At 34.0% G+C, this 17,323-nt stretch overlaps 1 protein-coding gene across 1 annotated transcript; it reads right to left on the bottom strand.

Annotated features, from left to right (window-relative positions):
• Positions 1 to 7,011: 7,011 nt before the first annotated feature.
• LOC139973323 (uncharacterized) lies at positions 7,012 to 17,323 on the bottom strand. The gene is made up of 8 exons (XM_071979929.1): positions 17,184 to 17,323; positions 13,818 to 13,863; positions 12,346 to 12,512; positions 11,579 to 11,843; positions 10,465 to 10,700; positions 9,864 to 10,184; positions 9,079 to 9,343; positions 7,012 to 7,407 (listed from the first exon to the last, which is right to left on the bottom strand). The coding sequence occupies exons 1-8, from the start codon at positions 17,265 to 17,267 to the stop codon at positions 7,142 to 7,144; spliced, it is 1,650 nt and encodes a 549-aa protein (XP_071836030.1). The 5' UTR covers positions 17,268 to 17,323; the 3' UTR covers positions 7,012 to 7,141.

Below are 17,323 nucleotides of genomic sequence, written 5' to 3'. Positions count from 1 at the left end.
TTTATACGTTTCTATAAAAACGGGGAGTAGAAGAAAATTTTCCACTTTCGGCTTTCCTATACAAGACCAGGTACGGTATATTTGCCTATGCCCATTGTCATGTTATAGTCTGTAATATATTTAATTTACGATATGGACACCTTTACGCCCTCTTTTCTTACATGACAAAAGTTTAATCCTTCCAATACAATGATATTTTAAGACGACGTTTTTCTAGTCAAGAATGTAAGTTGTTGCTTACAAGCGATTCGGCTTTCCTCTGCAAGAACAGGTACGGTATACCACACGCATGGTTTTGGTTGTTCGTATGCGTATGCGTGTGTGTGATGATTTGCGTATGGTACATATCATTCTGCACTGTGGTACTTCAGTATCTTCCTTTTGGGTAAGAGATTTGTAAAATGATTGGCTCTTAAATTACATGTCTGATTGCATTCAAAATAACTATGAATATTCCATCTTTCTTTCGAATGCGTGTGGTTACTAATCTTTTCACTTTGTTTTTGCATTTTGCCAAGAATAAAATAAATAATTTGGTTATGAATAATATGATGGGTTTTTATGTTACTAACTGAAGTGACTTAATTTTCAAAGCCTGAATTTTTGATAGGTGCAATGGTCTACTAGATATTTGGCCGGAGAGATATTCATAACAAGTATAAATTAGTCTTCTTGCACAACAGGTATCTCCTTATCTGGATCCACAAAAAATTACTAAAGTACAAATTACCAGAATCTACATTCAATTTCTTAATAAGCTCATATTCCACAGGGACAAAACAGAATATGAATATATATATATATTTATTGTTATCATTGTTTTTCAATAAACATAATATATGATGCAACATTGACGGTAAGGACTGATAATTCGGGAAGTAAATACCATTTCCGTCATGCCAACATCTAGCCTGTCGTTGTCGTTCTCGTCACTGCTACGAATGTTACAAATAATAAAATAATGTTGAATCTTTGAAACTCAATAAACTTTTAACATGAAAGAAAGTACACAAATTAGAGATTAAAGGAATTTTGCATAAATGTGTTTTGATGCGACTTTTAAAGACGTTATGAGTTTGACTAGAACGGACATATGGAGGAGAAGCGTTGAAACGTCGTGGACCTAAATTATCAAAAGCATGATATTTATATAAAATCTCATAAAAATGTTTCATTACTCTTAGACTCTGTGACAGACTTCTTTTTCGCTATATATATATATAGAACCTGAGCGAAGACTTCTAACAGGAACTAACCACTGAACCAATTCACATAAATAAAGCTGGGCTAGGCCATGAGGGGCTTTTTTCAACTAACAACAATAATTTGAAACTCTTTGAACAAAAAGGTAACCAATGAAATCTGATAAAAATGTCTGTGATATGGTCGTACCACGAGCCTCAACTACAATTTTGGCGGCAGTATTCTGAACGCCAATTTAAGGTTTCAACTTACAGATAGGAAGTCCAGCGATCAGTGAATCACACCAATAAATTCTCGACGAAACTAAATCATGGACCAGTTTTTGAGCTGACGACTAGTATTCCGAAGGTGGCAAAAACCAGATCTGCAAATGTGTGAAATGTGCTTCTCCATCAATAAATTAGAATTGCAGAATATCCAAGATACGAAAGAAATCGTATTTGGCGTAGTAAGAATCACCTTAAAGGTTAACAAAGTCGATCCAGAGTTCATATTGTCTTTGGGTCGTCACGATATATATGTTTTCATTTCCGAGCCAGAAATTCTGAATTCGATCAGCAAAGGCAATCTTGTAGTCATCCCAATAAAGATAATTGTACTCTGAATCATCAACGCGACGCTGGAATACCTCTAACAATCGACGTAAAGATTCAGTTCTGAAGGAACATACAGACATTTAGTAATTTGAAAGTGTTTCCCACCACCAATATTTTGAGTTCATTCATATTTGTCTGTTGATCCAACCCCCCCCCCCCCCTCCCCCGTCAAAAAATGTATATGCTAATATAATGTTTCCTCTTAGGGAAAGCCCTCACAATAGCAAAAAATCAAGCCAATCTTAAAATCTCAAAGTTTTGTCGACTATTTGGTACCTACATATGTTACATACGGCAACAGGGATATCTTTTTTTGGATGGTTTGCGTAACAAATCAATTTTTAAACTAGTCTTCGTGGTCAACTCCAATGTGGTTCGTAAGAAATTTTGGGTGTGTCCGTGGGATTTTTGATGACGTCTGAAAATCTACTATAGGTTTCGGAGTTTGTCAATGGAGTGAATGCAAGTAATATTTGATATGCATATTAAGATACATTCTGGAAAAAAAAATAACAAATGAAGCGAGTTCTAGCAGAGTAAATAGGAAAACTTTCTTTGTATTTTAGCTTGGAATGTACATTGTGATCAAATTTATAAAAGAAAAAGATGAAAAAGAAAAAAAAAGTAAACATGATCATAAAATAGTGTAAAGGATTAGGGGAACATGAAAGATCACAGTACAAAACTTTGCTCATTAGGTGTTAAAGCTGAATTTTCGGCTGATGTTTGGCATCAATATTATAATTCAAACTATGTACCGTCCACCCACCATTATATACGCCATTATCACAGACGACTGAAAGGTTAGCAGGGTAAATAGTACAACTTTCTTATTATTTTAGTATGATATTTATATTGGCGAACTGCAACTGACATTTCTGTCATGTAGCTAATTTTGATAACATTTGCATCAGTGGGCACATGAGGCCTAACTTATCATCAGCACTTGCGTTTGCACTGTGCTTACTTAACACGGTAGCTTAAAATTAACGTAACTATCCGTTACTATACCTAGCCTACAGTACAGTGCACTGTAGTAGAATACTGCAGATAATACAGCTAGGCCTATGTAGTCTTATTAACTTTGGGCCAGTGTTAAGTATATTACGGCTGTTCCTTTTCAAGACTGTTTTTTTTCTATAATACCAACTAGAAAGTACAAGGGCCACCATGCAATTACAAGCTATGTAATGTCTGTAATGTTACTGTAACCTCGCCTAGTTAACGAAATTTTACGAACATACGGTGCTTTGCACCGAATGCCTAATGGACGATTAATCTAACGAATACAATATTGTGACGCGCATTCGCTCTACAATAATTACCATCAGTCATTCTTATGGATGAAGTATGACTAAGGAACGCATCACTGAAAGTTAAATCCTAGGACAATACACTTAGTATAAGCCTATGCTAGACATACCAAATGATACAGTATATTTGTATTGGGCCTGTCTAAGTTGTTTTTTTAGGCTAACGTAAGCCAAGGACTTCGAGGTTTGGCACTTACATGCTGCTTCCACCTTGTTGACAACACTCTCTGTTTGTCTGACCCATTTTCTTCCACGGTTTGGTTAGAACGGCCATTCCGATCCCAATTTAACTCTTACTATTATTTTAATTACTGTTAACGGTTTCTGTCATAGCTTTACTGTCCGTGAAGTGTGATTGGGTTAGGATACTATGGTAAGCAAATCTCCATAACATATGCAGCTGTACAAATGTAACTGTTTTTGTATGTCGAGCGTTGGCTGATTGAATAGTGGCGCTGCACAGCAATCGCCAAGCGATAATATACAGTACAGCCTACAGCACGTTTGTTGACTTCCAGTCGTAGAATCAGCAAATATTGCCCTGGTTGACTATGTGTAGGCATATAGACAGTTTGTGATTCTTCAGCGACTTACAAAGGCTACCGTGAGGAAGGGAGGGGAAGTGGGAGAAGAGTGGGTACTGAAAGAGGGGAGAGGGAAGAGCGAGAGGGACAGATGGGAAGGGAAAGGGGTGCGATGGGAAGGAAAGAGGGAGATCAGTATTTTAGACTATCTATATTAAGAGCAATGCAGGCAGAGCCTTTATCTCATTTTGTTGGAAAAGGGATTTTGGAAGGTGGCTAAATAAAAGTTGTAGCAGAACTTGTAACTGAAACTGGTGGACATTGGAAGAGGGATTCCTTAGTGTGATTCAATCAAATGGGGTAGATTTACCATTTAGGACATAGTGGTCTAAAACTTATATGTCATGGTGATGAGTGTGCGAGATTTTATGTGTCTGTGTATGAACAAAAAGTGTACCAGGCAGTCTGCTCCTCCTTAACCTGAAGCCGATGAACTTGTAGGATGTGTACCTGGCGTTGTCTTGTAGTACCTTCGTCAGTGATGGGTCAAACGTCACAGGGTCAAATGTATAACAAAACTAATAACAACATTGGCTACTAGAACCCCGGTCGAAGTGGATGTGTAAATCTCAGTGTGGGCATTATTTCCATTGCATTCACTAAATATGAGACCACCTCACCGGGGCTCAGGACGCCCGTTCCAAAATCTTCAAAAATGCACCGAGTCGAGAGAAATTAGAATCACACAGCGCCTCCTTTGAAATCATATGTACGTCGTTGATTGAAACTGAGTTTGAGTACGCGTTACAGTAATATGATTTGGGATTGATTTTTATGCTGAACGGATGTCATTGTAGATTCTCACCGACAGGGATGTCTCATTAGTTAAATTAATTCAATATACGATTTATATGTATATATATTACGTACCTTTAAACAAGTTTATTTTTTCATGCTTAACACATGATCGGGTAAGGCCATTTGACAAAAGTTGTTAGGGTAAGGCGTATTTTATAACGACTATACAAATGTTAGAGTTATGCGTTTTTAAAATCATATATAAACATCGTCACGGTTAATCTTAGAGGCTGTAATTCATGCGATTAAACAAACATTTGGATATATTGATTGCCTTATCGCGGCTAGACATGTTCAAGTATTTGGTTAATCCCGTATTCCCTAAAGAAATTTCATGAAAGACTGGATTTAAGCGCCAGGTTATGCTTTGTTTGGATTTATTTAATATGTAGAGTATAAAAACCTTTTTTTTTATACACAGCTTCTCAAAATGTCCTAATGACCGGAATTGGTTACGTAAATAAGCAGCTTAAGCGGGTTTAGCTTTGTTTATTAAAATGTCCTTTCTTATTTTCGGAAGGCGAAATTATGGATATTTTGGAAGACACTCCGAAATTACTTTCCATACAGAGGAGATACATCTTAAAGAAGCTCAATATTATTGTAACTTAATTCACCAGAAATTGCCACGAGATAGTAATCTAGTAGCTGGGCCGGCAGTTATTTATTAGTGTTTGCGGCAGTAGATAAATTTTGAAAGTAACTTCTCTTTTCTTGTTTTCACTGTTTGGATGTTAACGCCTATCGTCGTCGCATCGTGTTGGGAGACCGGGTGTCATGAGAGAGAGAGCTCAGGATGCTGTCGTTAAACTAATTAAGAGTCCTTACCATGTAAGTACATTTAATGCTATTTCTCTAGATGGCTGCGATCTATTTGCCAGAGTATACAATAAATATACTTTGTCGTGAATTGCATTCAATATTCATACCATAGGGCATGGAATAATCTGAACTGCAATTTTGCTTTAAAGAAAACAAAAGAAAAAATGAAGCCATCATTAAACATTTCTTCATCTTCAATAGCAAACCCTAGGGAGGATTTCGAGAAAGCATTTAATTGAGTTGGTACGTAAAAAGAAACGTATAAGAGATTAGTCATGAAGACATTTTGAAGTGGAATATCATCGTTGATCAAGGAAGACGGTAACCAAGAATTAAGAACTTACGAATCTTATAAAGTGTTACATTTTGTGTTCGTAAATAATTAATGTGTTGTTACCATACTATGACTGGGGAATTATTATAGTCGTGATGAATGTTGGTACATATTGTTTTCGTTGCAAAAATGTGTTTAATATCACATCTGTAAGGTTATATTTACATATTTACATCCTGGAAAATGTATTAGAAAATGGTTGGAATCTTTATATTTTAGTCGATCATTTTTGCTGAGAGCCGGAAACCTACGTCACCACCTAGGGGCGTGCGTGTTCCCGTTTCTATCTTTGACCTATCTTCAAACCAGCCGCTTGTTCTGGAGATTGGAGCGTTCGGAACAACACTATATAACACTTATACCACCATACGGGTTAGAGAAATGAGGAAAAGTTAAAGGGGGGCGCTCCATTGACTTCGTTCGAGACTTTATAGTGGTAAAGAAAAAATAGAAATAAAGCAAACGGGAAATTGTGAATTCCCTCCCCAGTGATATAGTCTGTATCAATTAAGTTAAATGTTTTTTTTTTTTTTTTTGTATAAAGTAAGCAGGACATCATTTTTTACCCTAAGAAAGATATCGCCTATTAGTAAGTTCCAGTTGCAATTATTAAACTAATACATTAGGGTTAGGCGTATTTAAAAACATGTCAGGGTAAAGTGTATTTAAGAACGTGCTAGAGTAAGGTGCATTTCATAACTACTTATAAATAAGTTTGTGAGTAGGCGTATTTAAAAACATATAAACATGTTAGAGTTAGGCGTATTTTAAAACATGTTAGGGTAAGGTGTATTTAAGAATATGCTAGGGTAAGGTGCATTACATAACTACTATACATAAGTTTGGGAGTAAGCGTATTTACAAACTTATATAAACATGTGAGAGTTAGGCGTATTTTAAAACATGTTAGGGCATGGTGTATTTAAAAACACATAACGGTAAGGTGTACTTTATATCTACTATAAAAAAAAGTTAGGGCTAGGCGTGTTTATAAACTACTATCAACGTGTTACGATTGAAGATTGGGGAAAGACTAAATAAATACAATGAATGCATAAGACATAATGGTCTAATTTCGATAGAATTCTGCAAACCACAAGCTCCGACAGGTCTCGCCATGTTTGCTTATATATTGGCTTTTCGTTTATTTTTTATCCAGCAACTGTCTCTCATATTCATTTCTGCGTTTGGAAATTTAAGAGAACTCAAAAAGTTGAAACATTGAGAACATTAGGGTGGGGGGGGGAGAGGTCCAATTTTGTAAGCAATACACAAACCATAGTGCATAGTTACCAATCGTTTACATGGAATGGAAGTTCTGTCGAACTAAACTAAAAAAGAAAAGAAAAGGAGTCAGCATGTTTTGTAACATAATTATTGATAAAAGCATTGCCATTACGATACACAAAACATAGAAGCAATACATCATTATATTTTAACTGTTGGAAACTGTTCTTGTGCTATAGTTTCATACAGGCCGTTGTAGGTTCTTTATTGTTCTTCATCGATTGCGCGAACTTTCATTTCTGTAAATTTTATGTTATAATAAGAATTTCCTGGAAGGCTATACCAATAAAAGTAATAACTCCCATAGGGACTGTTTAGAGATGAATAATAATAATCACCGTACCACCATGCACCATCATAATAACGGGCTCCATTGTTACCTTCGGAGCTAAAATAACTATAGTCGACGTCATCGTTATCGTTGTCTCGTGTAGTGAACGGTTTGTCATCATGATAGGTCAGCGAATCACCTGTTAAATAAAAACAAAAGAAGAAGAAACAGAAAGAAATTTAAAAATTAGTTCATTGCATCGATTCAGTATACTTAGCAAAATGTTCTTCCAACAATTAGATATTAAATGTGATTTTGATTTTAATTAACGTGTGTTAAACTAAACGTCGTGTTATATCTATGATTATTAAACACGAAAATATGTAGAAAGGGAAGGGGGAGGGAAAGGGGTTGTCAAATATTATGTTTGGCTTATTATGTTGTTGAACTATTGTTCATATTGTGAAAGCGTTTAGTTTTTTTTTTTTTTGTAACGAATTTTCTTTCATGATGACATCAATAAAAAAAATTCCGACATGGTCGAAGTATGCACTACTTTCATCGTAATATTCATAAGTACCGCAAGAGTTCCCCGATCTGGCCGTTTGTAAATTAAAGGAAGTTCATTCATGTGTCCTCATTTTGAATAACTTTGTTTTGTCATCCTTACATCTGATTTTATTTTTATCTATAAGTTTTCAAGACTGGAATAGAGGACAATTGTCATGCAGAACATTTCTATTCAGTGCAATATTACAATGATCCGGCTTTCCTTTACAAGAACAGCTACGGTGTATTTGGTTTACTGTTGCTATGTAATAGTTAAGAATATATTTAATTGATGCTGTCAGCTTTTTTTACATGACCTACAATGATATTTTATGACGTAGCTGTTCTAGGCGAGCACGCATGTCGACTGCATCTGTTTTGTATTCGAACGAGAATAATCTCATCATCGTTACTTTTATATAGCATGCTGGCGGTATGAATAAATGTGATATCTTTGCTTACATCACTTATCGCTGACAAAAATTTGATAGAAGAAGGAGTAAATAAATCAATCAATAGAGATCAACTTTAACGAATCGTTCATATCTAGAATTGTTAGCCTACCACTTAAAACAACTCCAATTGTCAAGATCTGTTATCGTACCCTCTAAACACGAGCTACTCGGGAGTCCAGCACCGTACAATGATACAATATGCATATTTAAGTTTGTGCTTGTGCGCACGCGTGTGTGTCTGTACGTGTGCATGAAGATTTGCGTAGGGTACATAATCATCTTACCCTGTGATGTTTCCATATTTTCCTTTTGAGTATGGATTTGTAATATTTGGTCGTTACATTACATGTCTGATAACATTAACAATTACTGCTAGTATTCGGTCTATCTTGTCGAATATAAATTACTGATCTTTTCCCTATGTATGTGCCTTATGCAAAGAAGTATAAACATAATTAGGTACTGTATGATATGGCGGGTTTATATGATACTAACTGAAGTGTCTTGATTTTGAGTGTTCGTAGGTCCAAAGGTCCAGCTATTTGTCCAGAGATTTCTACCTACTAGATATATGCACCTTCCTTGGATCAACAAACTATTACCACAGTAAGTCACCAGGATCTGCCGTCGAATCATCACCAAAGACAAAACATTGTGTATAAACTAGTAAGTGATTGGATAGTGAATTATATCATACAAATAGTACTACATACTTCGTTCTTAAATAAACAATATATATTATGTCAAACTGACAAAAAAAAATAACATGATAGGATTGATAATTCGGGAGATATAAGCATGATATATGATGTCAAACTGACGAAAATAACAGGAAATGATTGATAATTCGGCAGAAATTAACCTACCTGCATCTCCGTCAGAATAATCTCCAACATCTAGCCTGAAGTTATCGTTCTCGTCACTGATACGAAATAAATCGTATTTGGCGTAGTAAGGGGCGCCGTAACGGCCAACTAAGTCGATCCGGAGTTCATACTGTCTTTGGTTCGTCAAGCTATATATCTTTTCATTTCCGAGCCAGAAGTTCCGACTTCGATTACCAAAGCCAATCTTGTAGTCATCCCAATAAAGATAAAAGTCTTGTGAATCATCAACGCGACGCTGGAATACCTAAAACAATCAACGTAAATATTTAGTTCTTAAGGAACATACATGTATTACATCATTACAGTCATTTAGAAGTGGTTCTCACCACCAATATTTTGATGCCATAACTATTGCCCGTTAATATAAAAATTACACACAAAAAATCAACCCTTATCCAAAGAACAACCAATATGTAAAGTTTCGTGAAGTTTCTACTAATAAATTCCTGAAAGTACTAACAAAACATAGAGAATGCTTCCTCTTAGGGAATGCGCTCCTAGTGGCAATAAATTAGGCATTCAACTTTCTCCGTCTAAAGGGCAGCCTAATCCCGTGTTCTACATACAGCAACGTTGTTTAAACTAGCTTACGGGTATCAAATCGAACATCATATTCACAATCCAAACTAGGTTTTATGTATTTTGAACGTCCGTTATGAGGAATTGGGCTCTGGTGGGTCGTGGTTTGGTATTCATGGATGACTTGTGTGTCGTCTACCTAAAAGCTTGCGGATCACTGGTTTAAGAAAAACTGTCACACTTACCGTCCAGCCTCCCCCGTCAGACATATTACAGTAAACTTCAAACGGAGAGTCAGGCCAAATGGTGGGTTTGATTTCATAAACGCCACTTGTTCTCTCGCCATTGTTGTACAGTTCTTTACAGTCAGAAGGAACTGTGCCGCCTGTAGGCCTACACTGTGTGCCGTCTCCGCTAAACCCTGGCGGACAGTAACATTGTAAAATACCGTTCCTTTCTTCACAATCTGCGTTAGAATCGCATTGATAACTATCGTCACACGAAAGATGATTATTCGTACAAGAACATTTCTTGTCACAGTTTGGAGAGACGTAAATTCCTCCTTCCTGGAGAGTAGAAAATCGTTACACGTATCATAAGTAACTTTAGGGATTTGAAAAGGTTTCTTCAAGTAGTGATAAGATGAAATACTGCAAACACGTACAAGATATATCAGTTTTCCTAACTTTACTGGCAAAATTGTGTATATCCAAAGTTGACGAGGGTGCGGGTTGGAAGAGGTCAGAGGCAAATGCAAATCGATCCACTAACCCCAGTTTTTGAAAGCATCATTTAAATTGTTACACTGTTGGTAATAGATATCACAATCTGAAAGAAAATACTTACTTTTAACAATACACCTTTCTCTCCATCTGTTTCACTTGCGATGTAACATCCGCAGTCCTCTATTCTAATGCAGTTATCATCGTTCATCAAAAATCCTCCAGGACAGACACACGAATGAGATCCTTTGCAGGAAGTATTGATACAACTATCAGGATCTGCACAGGTAGCCTCGCAAAGTTGACACTCATTGTAGGTTTTATTTGTTGGACACCATTCAATGTAGTTATTTACATAGCCTATGAGAATAAGAAAAATATACTTAAATATTAGCTATTCTTATTATGAACTCTGTAACGAAACATAACGAACTTGGCTTAATAAAGGGTTATAACTTCAAGCAGTGGTTTGGTGTTTGGTTGACAATTTCTATAAATTACGAAATATGTTCTGAGTCTGAGTTTTTCTACTCCACAACGACACCACTTTGTATAAAAGTATTAACACGCAAGAAGGAACTGTGACATTTCAAGATCGTTCTAGTTGATGCGAAAATATTTTGAAATGATACTTGACTTTAGTCTAGCTTATGATCAAATACAATTTCGTAAACTGAATAAGTGAGAGGGCCTGGCTTATCAATCCTAGCTAGATCTTCGTCAGAGACAAACTGAAACGAAGACAGATTTATAATTTGAAAATTCAAACTGACTTTTAACAAGTCAGTTGGACAGGCAGTTGGCTAAATTAGACAAAAAACAATGAATAAAGCAAAAATAAAATGAATAGATTAGATGAAGATTAGGCTTAGGAGATGATATAGCTGTAGACATAGGCTGTACAGAAGGATGTAACTATGGGAGTTAATTAGTAAGTTCAATTTAGTTCATTGTGTTAATTTTTTTCTTCACATTATACACAACAAAAACAGTGTATAATAATAGAAACACGAATTAAGGTGAAGGGAAGTAAACAAAACAAAAAATTGATAAGCTTGAATATTGACGAAGGTATCATCACACTCCTTAATCGTGACAACTTTAGTTAGCTTGAAATTCGTGATATCCTTCGAAATCCTGCATCCTTATTTCTTCATATATATCGAATCTTCGATCGACCAGATAAGACTTATTTGGGACATAAATAAACGTATCTGAAAGGTTTTCTATATATTTACCTACTGTTCTGTTGGTTATATCTGCTTTGACGAGCTTGTAGTTGCTGAAGTCATCGCTTATTCGGAATGTGTCATACGTCACATAAAAAGACGAACCATCTGTTGTCGTCAAGTCGATACGGAGTTGATATCTCTTTTGATTGGTTAAGTATGAAAGCCTCTTATTACCGATCCACAATTCACTCGAAAGAAAACCAAATCCTAGCTGATAATCTTCCCAGCTGCGATTAAAATTAATCGTTCCGTCAAACCGACGTTGTATGATCTGCATAACAGAACAAGTAATTTGAACATAATTCATACGAGATATTAAGTTAAATTAGAATTATTATTAAAACTTACCATTCATTAACGTTTCAAACAATGTTTTGTTCTTTATTTTGTGACATAAAAGTTTAAATCTATGGCAGATTGTTAGCCACTACAGAAGCAATCCCATTTGAAGATCTTAAGAAGCTGACCATCTGGGTGAAGAAGTATTTCATATGCATATTCAGATACATTATGGAAAGGATGACAAATGAAACGAGTTATAGCATGGTAAAAAGTACAATTTTCTTTGTATTTTAGTTAGAAATGTATATTGTGATCAACTTAAATGAATTTTATGAAAAGAGGATGAAAAAGTAAACACGATCATAAAATAATTTAAAGTATTAAGGAAACATGAGGGCTAACATTATAAAACTTGCTCATTGATGTGAAAGAAGCTGAATATCTGGCTGATGTTTGGCATCAACATTCATAATTCAATTTGAACTACGTACCGTCCATCCGCCATCCTCTACGGTGTTATCACAGTAGACTTCGAAAGGTTCGGCATAACCGTCTGGTTTAATGAGATAAACACCACTGGAACTTGTAGATGAACAACGATGCAACACTTCGTGACAATCTCTAGGGTATTCAGGACGTTGATAAAGGAAAAAATAGTCTGTAAAAGAAGAACAAGTAGTGATTCTGATATCATGAGAACTCAGTTGTCTTCAAGATTTGTCTTTAGGTTATCATGTAACGACAGAAGTTTATCCATGAATGATACCTATTAGTAAACCCAAAATGAATAATTAAGCAATAATTATGTTTCATCTCGACTTAATGCTAGATGAACACACCAAGAGCAAGAGTGCAATAGTAAGACATGAGTTGCAACGGTACAACATGAGTTTTAACAGAAAATATGACTTTGAACCCGTCAGTAGACGCAATATGGAAGCATATTTCTTTATTAACTTAGATGAACGTTTTGCCTTTTTAGTTTATTGATCAATTTTACCACATATACCGGTGACAATTGATATGATAAATGATAGCCTGGTTTGCCTTGACATGTCTTGAACTGTCAGTGATATTTTATAAATCGATAATTTATTGAAAATTTCGTCACAACGACACTTATCTAAATAATTGTAGAAAAGTCACAAAAAATAATAACTAAACGGGACATTCAAGCTTAGTAAAAGTTATGAAAATAATTAAAATGATTTTACTATCGGATATACTATAAAAAAATATCAAAGGTTATCCCGAAAAACATAATAACATAATTTATTACTAATTTGCTTTTGAAAGTTAAACTCAATTCAGACATCACTTCCTTTCCAAAAAAAAAGTTTACTTTAGGTTTCTTACTTTTGTACAAAATTTATAATCTTGGAACATATGTGACAGAAATGTATGAAAGCTAATATTTGGTACACAATTTGCAACTAATACACGATAAAAAAAACGTGAATGATAATTTCACAAGGTTGCTTAGATAATCTGCAAGTTTAGCAGTCAAATGTAAATAACCTTTTAAATAGTTTTTATATAAAGTGATAAAAATACTGCTATAAAAAATGAGCGCATTCATGGACAAATATTTAACACATCCTTTACTAATTCACAACGTGAACCGTACAATATGTTGACAAATAATTAAAGGCTTTATCATGCAATATGTGTACAAAGTTCAAATATATAGGGTCGAAGATTTATTAAAAACTATCGTTATTTCTTATGTCGAAATGTTTTTCTTGCTCGTGACTGAAGGAAGTAATAAGTAGAAGGAATATTTCTCTTCTCATATTACACGAGAGTAAGTGATCATAACAAGTTTAACGGATGTTGCCGTGACAAATGTTTGGCATGGATTATGAGGAATAAAAATATCAGTCAATGAGAAATTGTACGATGAACAGGAGATTGAAAAAACATAAGAAAAACGTTAAATCATAGAAAATGAATAAACACTCACTGTGAACTTTGCTTTCAGTCGCTCCTACAAAGAGTTGTTGATTACTCTGAGTAAAGGATATTAAAAGCATCATGCATATGTTATCAGCGATAAATATAGTCAACATATTCTTCCCTACAGTTTTAATTTGACTAACATGTCGTTAACTTATTTATAATTTATGTTCAGTGGTAAACTACGAGGGCATATATACGAAATTGAGTCGGCTGTGCTTATTTCCTGCAAATGGCAAATACTTCTTTATACTTTACTTGAGTAATAACAGCGAGGATTGAGGTAAAGCTAGTGTATTAGGAGTTGGAATTGAGTTCAGTCATAAATGTTCTAAAAGTCATAAAATGTTGCATGTTGAAATGCGTTGGGATCATTGAGCTAAGTAAAAAGAAATTATGTTAACTTTTGTTTGCAGAAAATAGTACAATGAATGGTTTGTGTTAATTTGTGTATATTCCAAAAAATGTTGAAGGCCAAATCAGAGAGAGTTTATTTTATTATTATTATTATTATTATTTTTGAAAAAAATTGATACATTTTACAATGAATATGTTAAAATTTGCTTTAAGTATTTTATTGAACTAAGTACACGAAAATAAAGATAATATTATCAATATACCATAGTTTCTGTTCTTCAGAAATATAATTTTCGTTATGCTGATCAGCGTTTAACAGTTTTCATTAAGTTATTTTATTGCTCTCATTTTAAACTCATTAGTAATTTCAATAATTACAAATTAAGAGTTCGGATTCGTTTTCAACTAAGATTTAAATATCCTTTGATTACCCATTGGAAACGTTACTTCAATGCAATACATTGACATTCACCCGAAGTTTAACTTTTCAATCTAAAGAACGCCGTTACAGCACACAATAAACTCTTGTACTCATTATCTCGAACTGCTAAAAATAGAACTAAATATGAATTACAGTGTTTCTACATTGTCTTTTTAAATTTGCCGATTATAAAGAACCGTTTATCTTATACATTAACCAAATGCAAACGCAATCGCTAGATAGATTTCTCTTCAAATTTTGTGTTTTGAAGCAATGAATTAAGCCGAGGTCTACTTCCTTGGTGTGGGAATTAAGCATCAATTATCGTAAGATACACTATGACAATATTAACACAGTAACTATTTTAACGCTGTTAGTTGATTGACAACAGTCTAAATGATATATAGTCGTTTACCTTAGAATTTGTAGCTCAATAGAATCATTAAGCGTTTGTTTCTCTTTTTTTTTTGGATTTGGAATTAGGTAAAGAGCGTTTGAAGATAAAGATACTTTTACCAATGTGAAAATAGCGTCTACAACGGATTGAATCAGCGATCTTGTTACTGTACTAAAAACCGTTCTATCTACGACATCGCTTTTATGATACCACCTGTCTGTCTTACTTTTTTAATTTGATTTAGGGGGAGGGGGTAAATTTATATTTAATATTTTGTAGATTACTTTATCGTGACAACGAAGAATGGATTGACAATGTAAGTTATTCTTAAAGTTAAAGATGTTTGACGGAATTGTATGAGTAATTTCAAGTGACGAAAATGCAAGTAAAATTATTGAGTAGATAAACTGCGCACTCAACGAAAAGTATTAACGGAGTAATTGTTTACATGAAGTCGACACAAACCTAAAGTTGAACAAATTGAGATCTTAAAAATAAAAAGATGGAATATGTTTGATTTGATTTAATTTCTATGAAATAATTGTATTCTAGATTGATCTGTTTGAGAAATATAGTCATGACTGTTTTAATTTACATACACTTTCGGAATTCAATCATTATACATTCCTCGCGATTCCATCTTCTTCTTCATTTTTTGGGGTCATTCCTAGACATTTTTAATTATAGTAGTCTAGAATATATATTGAATATATATACAACATAGTTCAGGAACATTTAATTTGAAATTTGGTAAAATTGATCCTAACTAGTTCAAAAAATGTATGCCCGCTAATTATAAAGTAATGCAACATTTTGAATACATTTTTTTTTTTATTATAAGGCTACGATAATACTGAAGTCACAGTCGTTTGAACTTGATTCACTCAATCAAGTTTCGTCTGAGTTTGGTGTGGTTAGAAACAATAGTAACGTGACAGGCACTTAAATTTCTCAGAATGGACGAGATGAGATTTTATTTACTCTTAATGTAAAATAGCAGCAGGCTCTAGACAGATGTCTTTGTTTGATCAATCGCAATCAGATTTGATAAATAATTGAAAGAATTGACTTATTCAATATCTCACAATCAAGCTAAATAATATACTTTTATTGGTATTTTAGAGAACTCTAATGAACATAAAGATATATGATATAGCTTTTAAAAGCCAAGTTTAAGTCTGTTAATTTGGAAGAATAGAAATTCACTATTAAAGAATATCAAACAGCAGTGAGTTTGCCGTTTTATGGGGGATAGATTGTACAACTGCTTGTCCAACGAGAGCGAGGTTTACATAACATGTTTGTGTTGTACTTAGATTTGATTTCTGGAAATCAATTGAAATAGATCTAAAAATTAAATCATTTTTGACCAGTTTGGATCTTTATTGCGAGATGACAACAATATACAAGTTGCACACACACAAACTTATTGAGAGAAATAAATGAAACTACGATCTTTACATTATTTTAAATGACGGTCTGTGACGCGAGTGAAATTTTACAGTCTCTATACTATACAGAATTTTGTTTAGAATAATCAGGAAAGTTTTTTTAGTAATAGTTCCTAAAAATGCATATTCAAAGAGGACAAAATTTTAAATGCCATGTATTTGTCACGACTAGCTTTAACTTCTTGAATTCCATTCAAAAAATAGAAATGACTTTAATTTCTCGTGCATGTCCTATACATACTGAGAGATGACAACTATATATAAAACTGCCAACACAAAATACTTTACACTTTTCACATCACTTTAAATACCGCGTGTTTTTCATACATATAGCTTTCATATCTGGAAATCAAATTAAAAATGATTTCTGTTTTCAAATGTATTCCCTATATTTGGGGATGACAACTAATAAAAACTACACACACAGCTGTGGTTCTACATTTAGGAACCCATTTGGTTTGGGTTTGGTTTTTGGTATTTTTTAGGAAGCCTGTTGAGAATAGTTAATGAAATTTGTTAAAGTTAAAATCCAACTAAAGGCAGAAAAACTAACGGGATTTAAAATCTACCTCACCGAAGGAAATATTTAGTACTATTTAATACATTGGAATAAGTAAAATGATATTTAACATTTTATTTATTGAAATAGGTAAAATTACCATTAAATTAGTTATATAATAACCACAATTTTATAATAAAATAAATTACAAAAAGTCTGAAATAATAGAATGAAAGAAATGTACTCACCTCTCCGTGGAAACAGATTATATTTCTTGACAGGACAAAGAAACAAAATTGTATAAGAAATCGTAGCTTTCTTGGGATCCACATTTTGAAATAATGGTTTCTGGCTGATTCTCCGTGGAACACTGAATCAAACTAAATCG

The sequence above is a fragment of the Apostichopus japonicus genome, chromosome 9 (assembly GCF_037975245.1).
Source record: "Apostichopus japonicus isolate 1M-3 chromosome 9, ASM3797524v1, whole genome shotgun sequence".
NCBI classification, from domain to species: Eukaryota; Metazoa; Echinodermata; class Holothuroidea; order Aspidochirotida; family Stichopodidae; genus Apostichopus; species Apostichopus japonicus.
This window is presented reverse-complemented; position numbering and strand designations above follow the sequence as displayed.

Coding starts and splice junctions, on each gene's coding strand:
- LOC139973323 (XM_071979929.1), bottom strand. CDS start 17,267: ATGTGGATCCCAAGAAAGCTACGATTTCTTATACAATTTTGTTTCTTT. Junction 12,513..13,817: donor GACTGAAAGCAAAGTTCACA/GTGAGTGTTTAT, acceptor CTTCTTTTACAG/ACTATTTTTTCCTTTATCAA. Junction 11,844..12,345: donor TAGAGGATGGCGGATGGACG/GTACGTAGTTCA, acceptor TCTGTTATGCAG/ATCATACAACGTCGGTTTGA.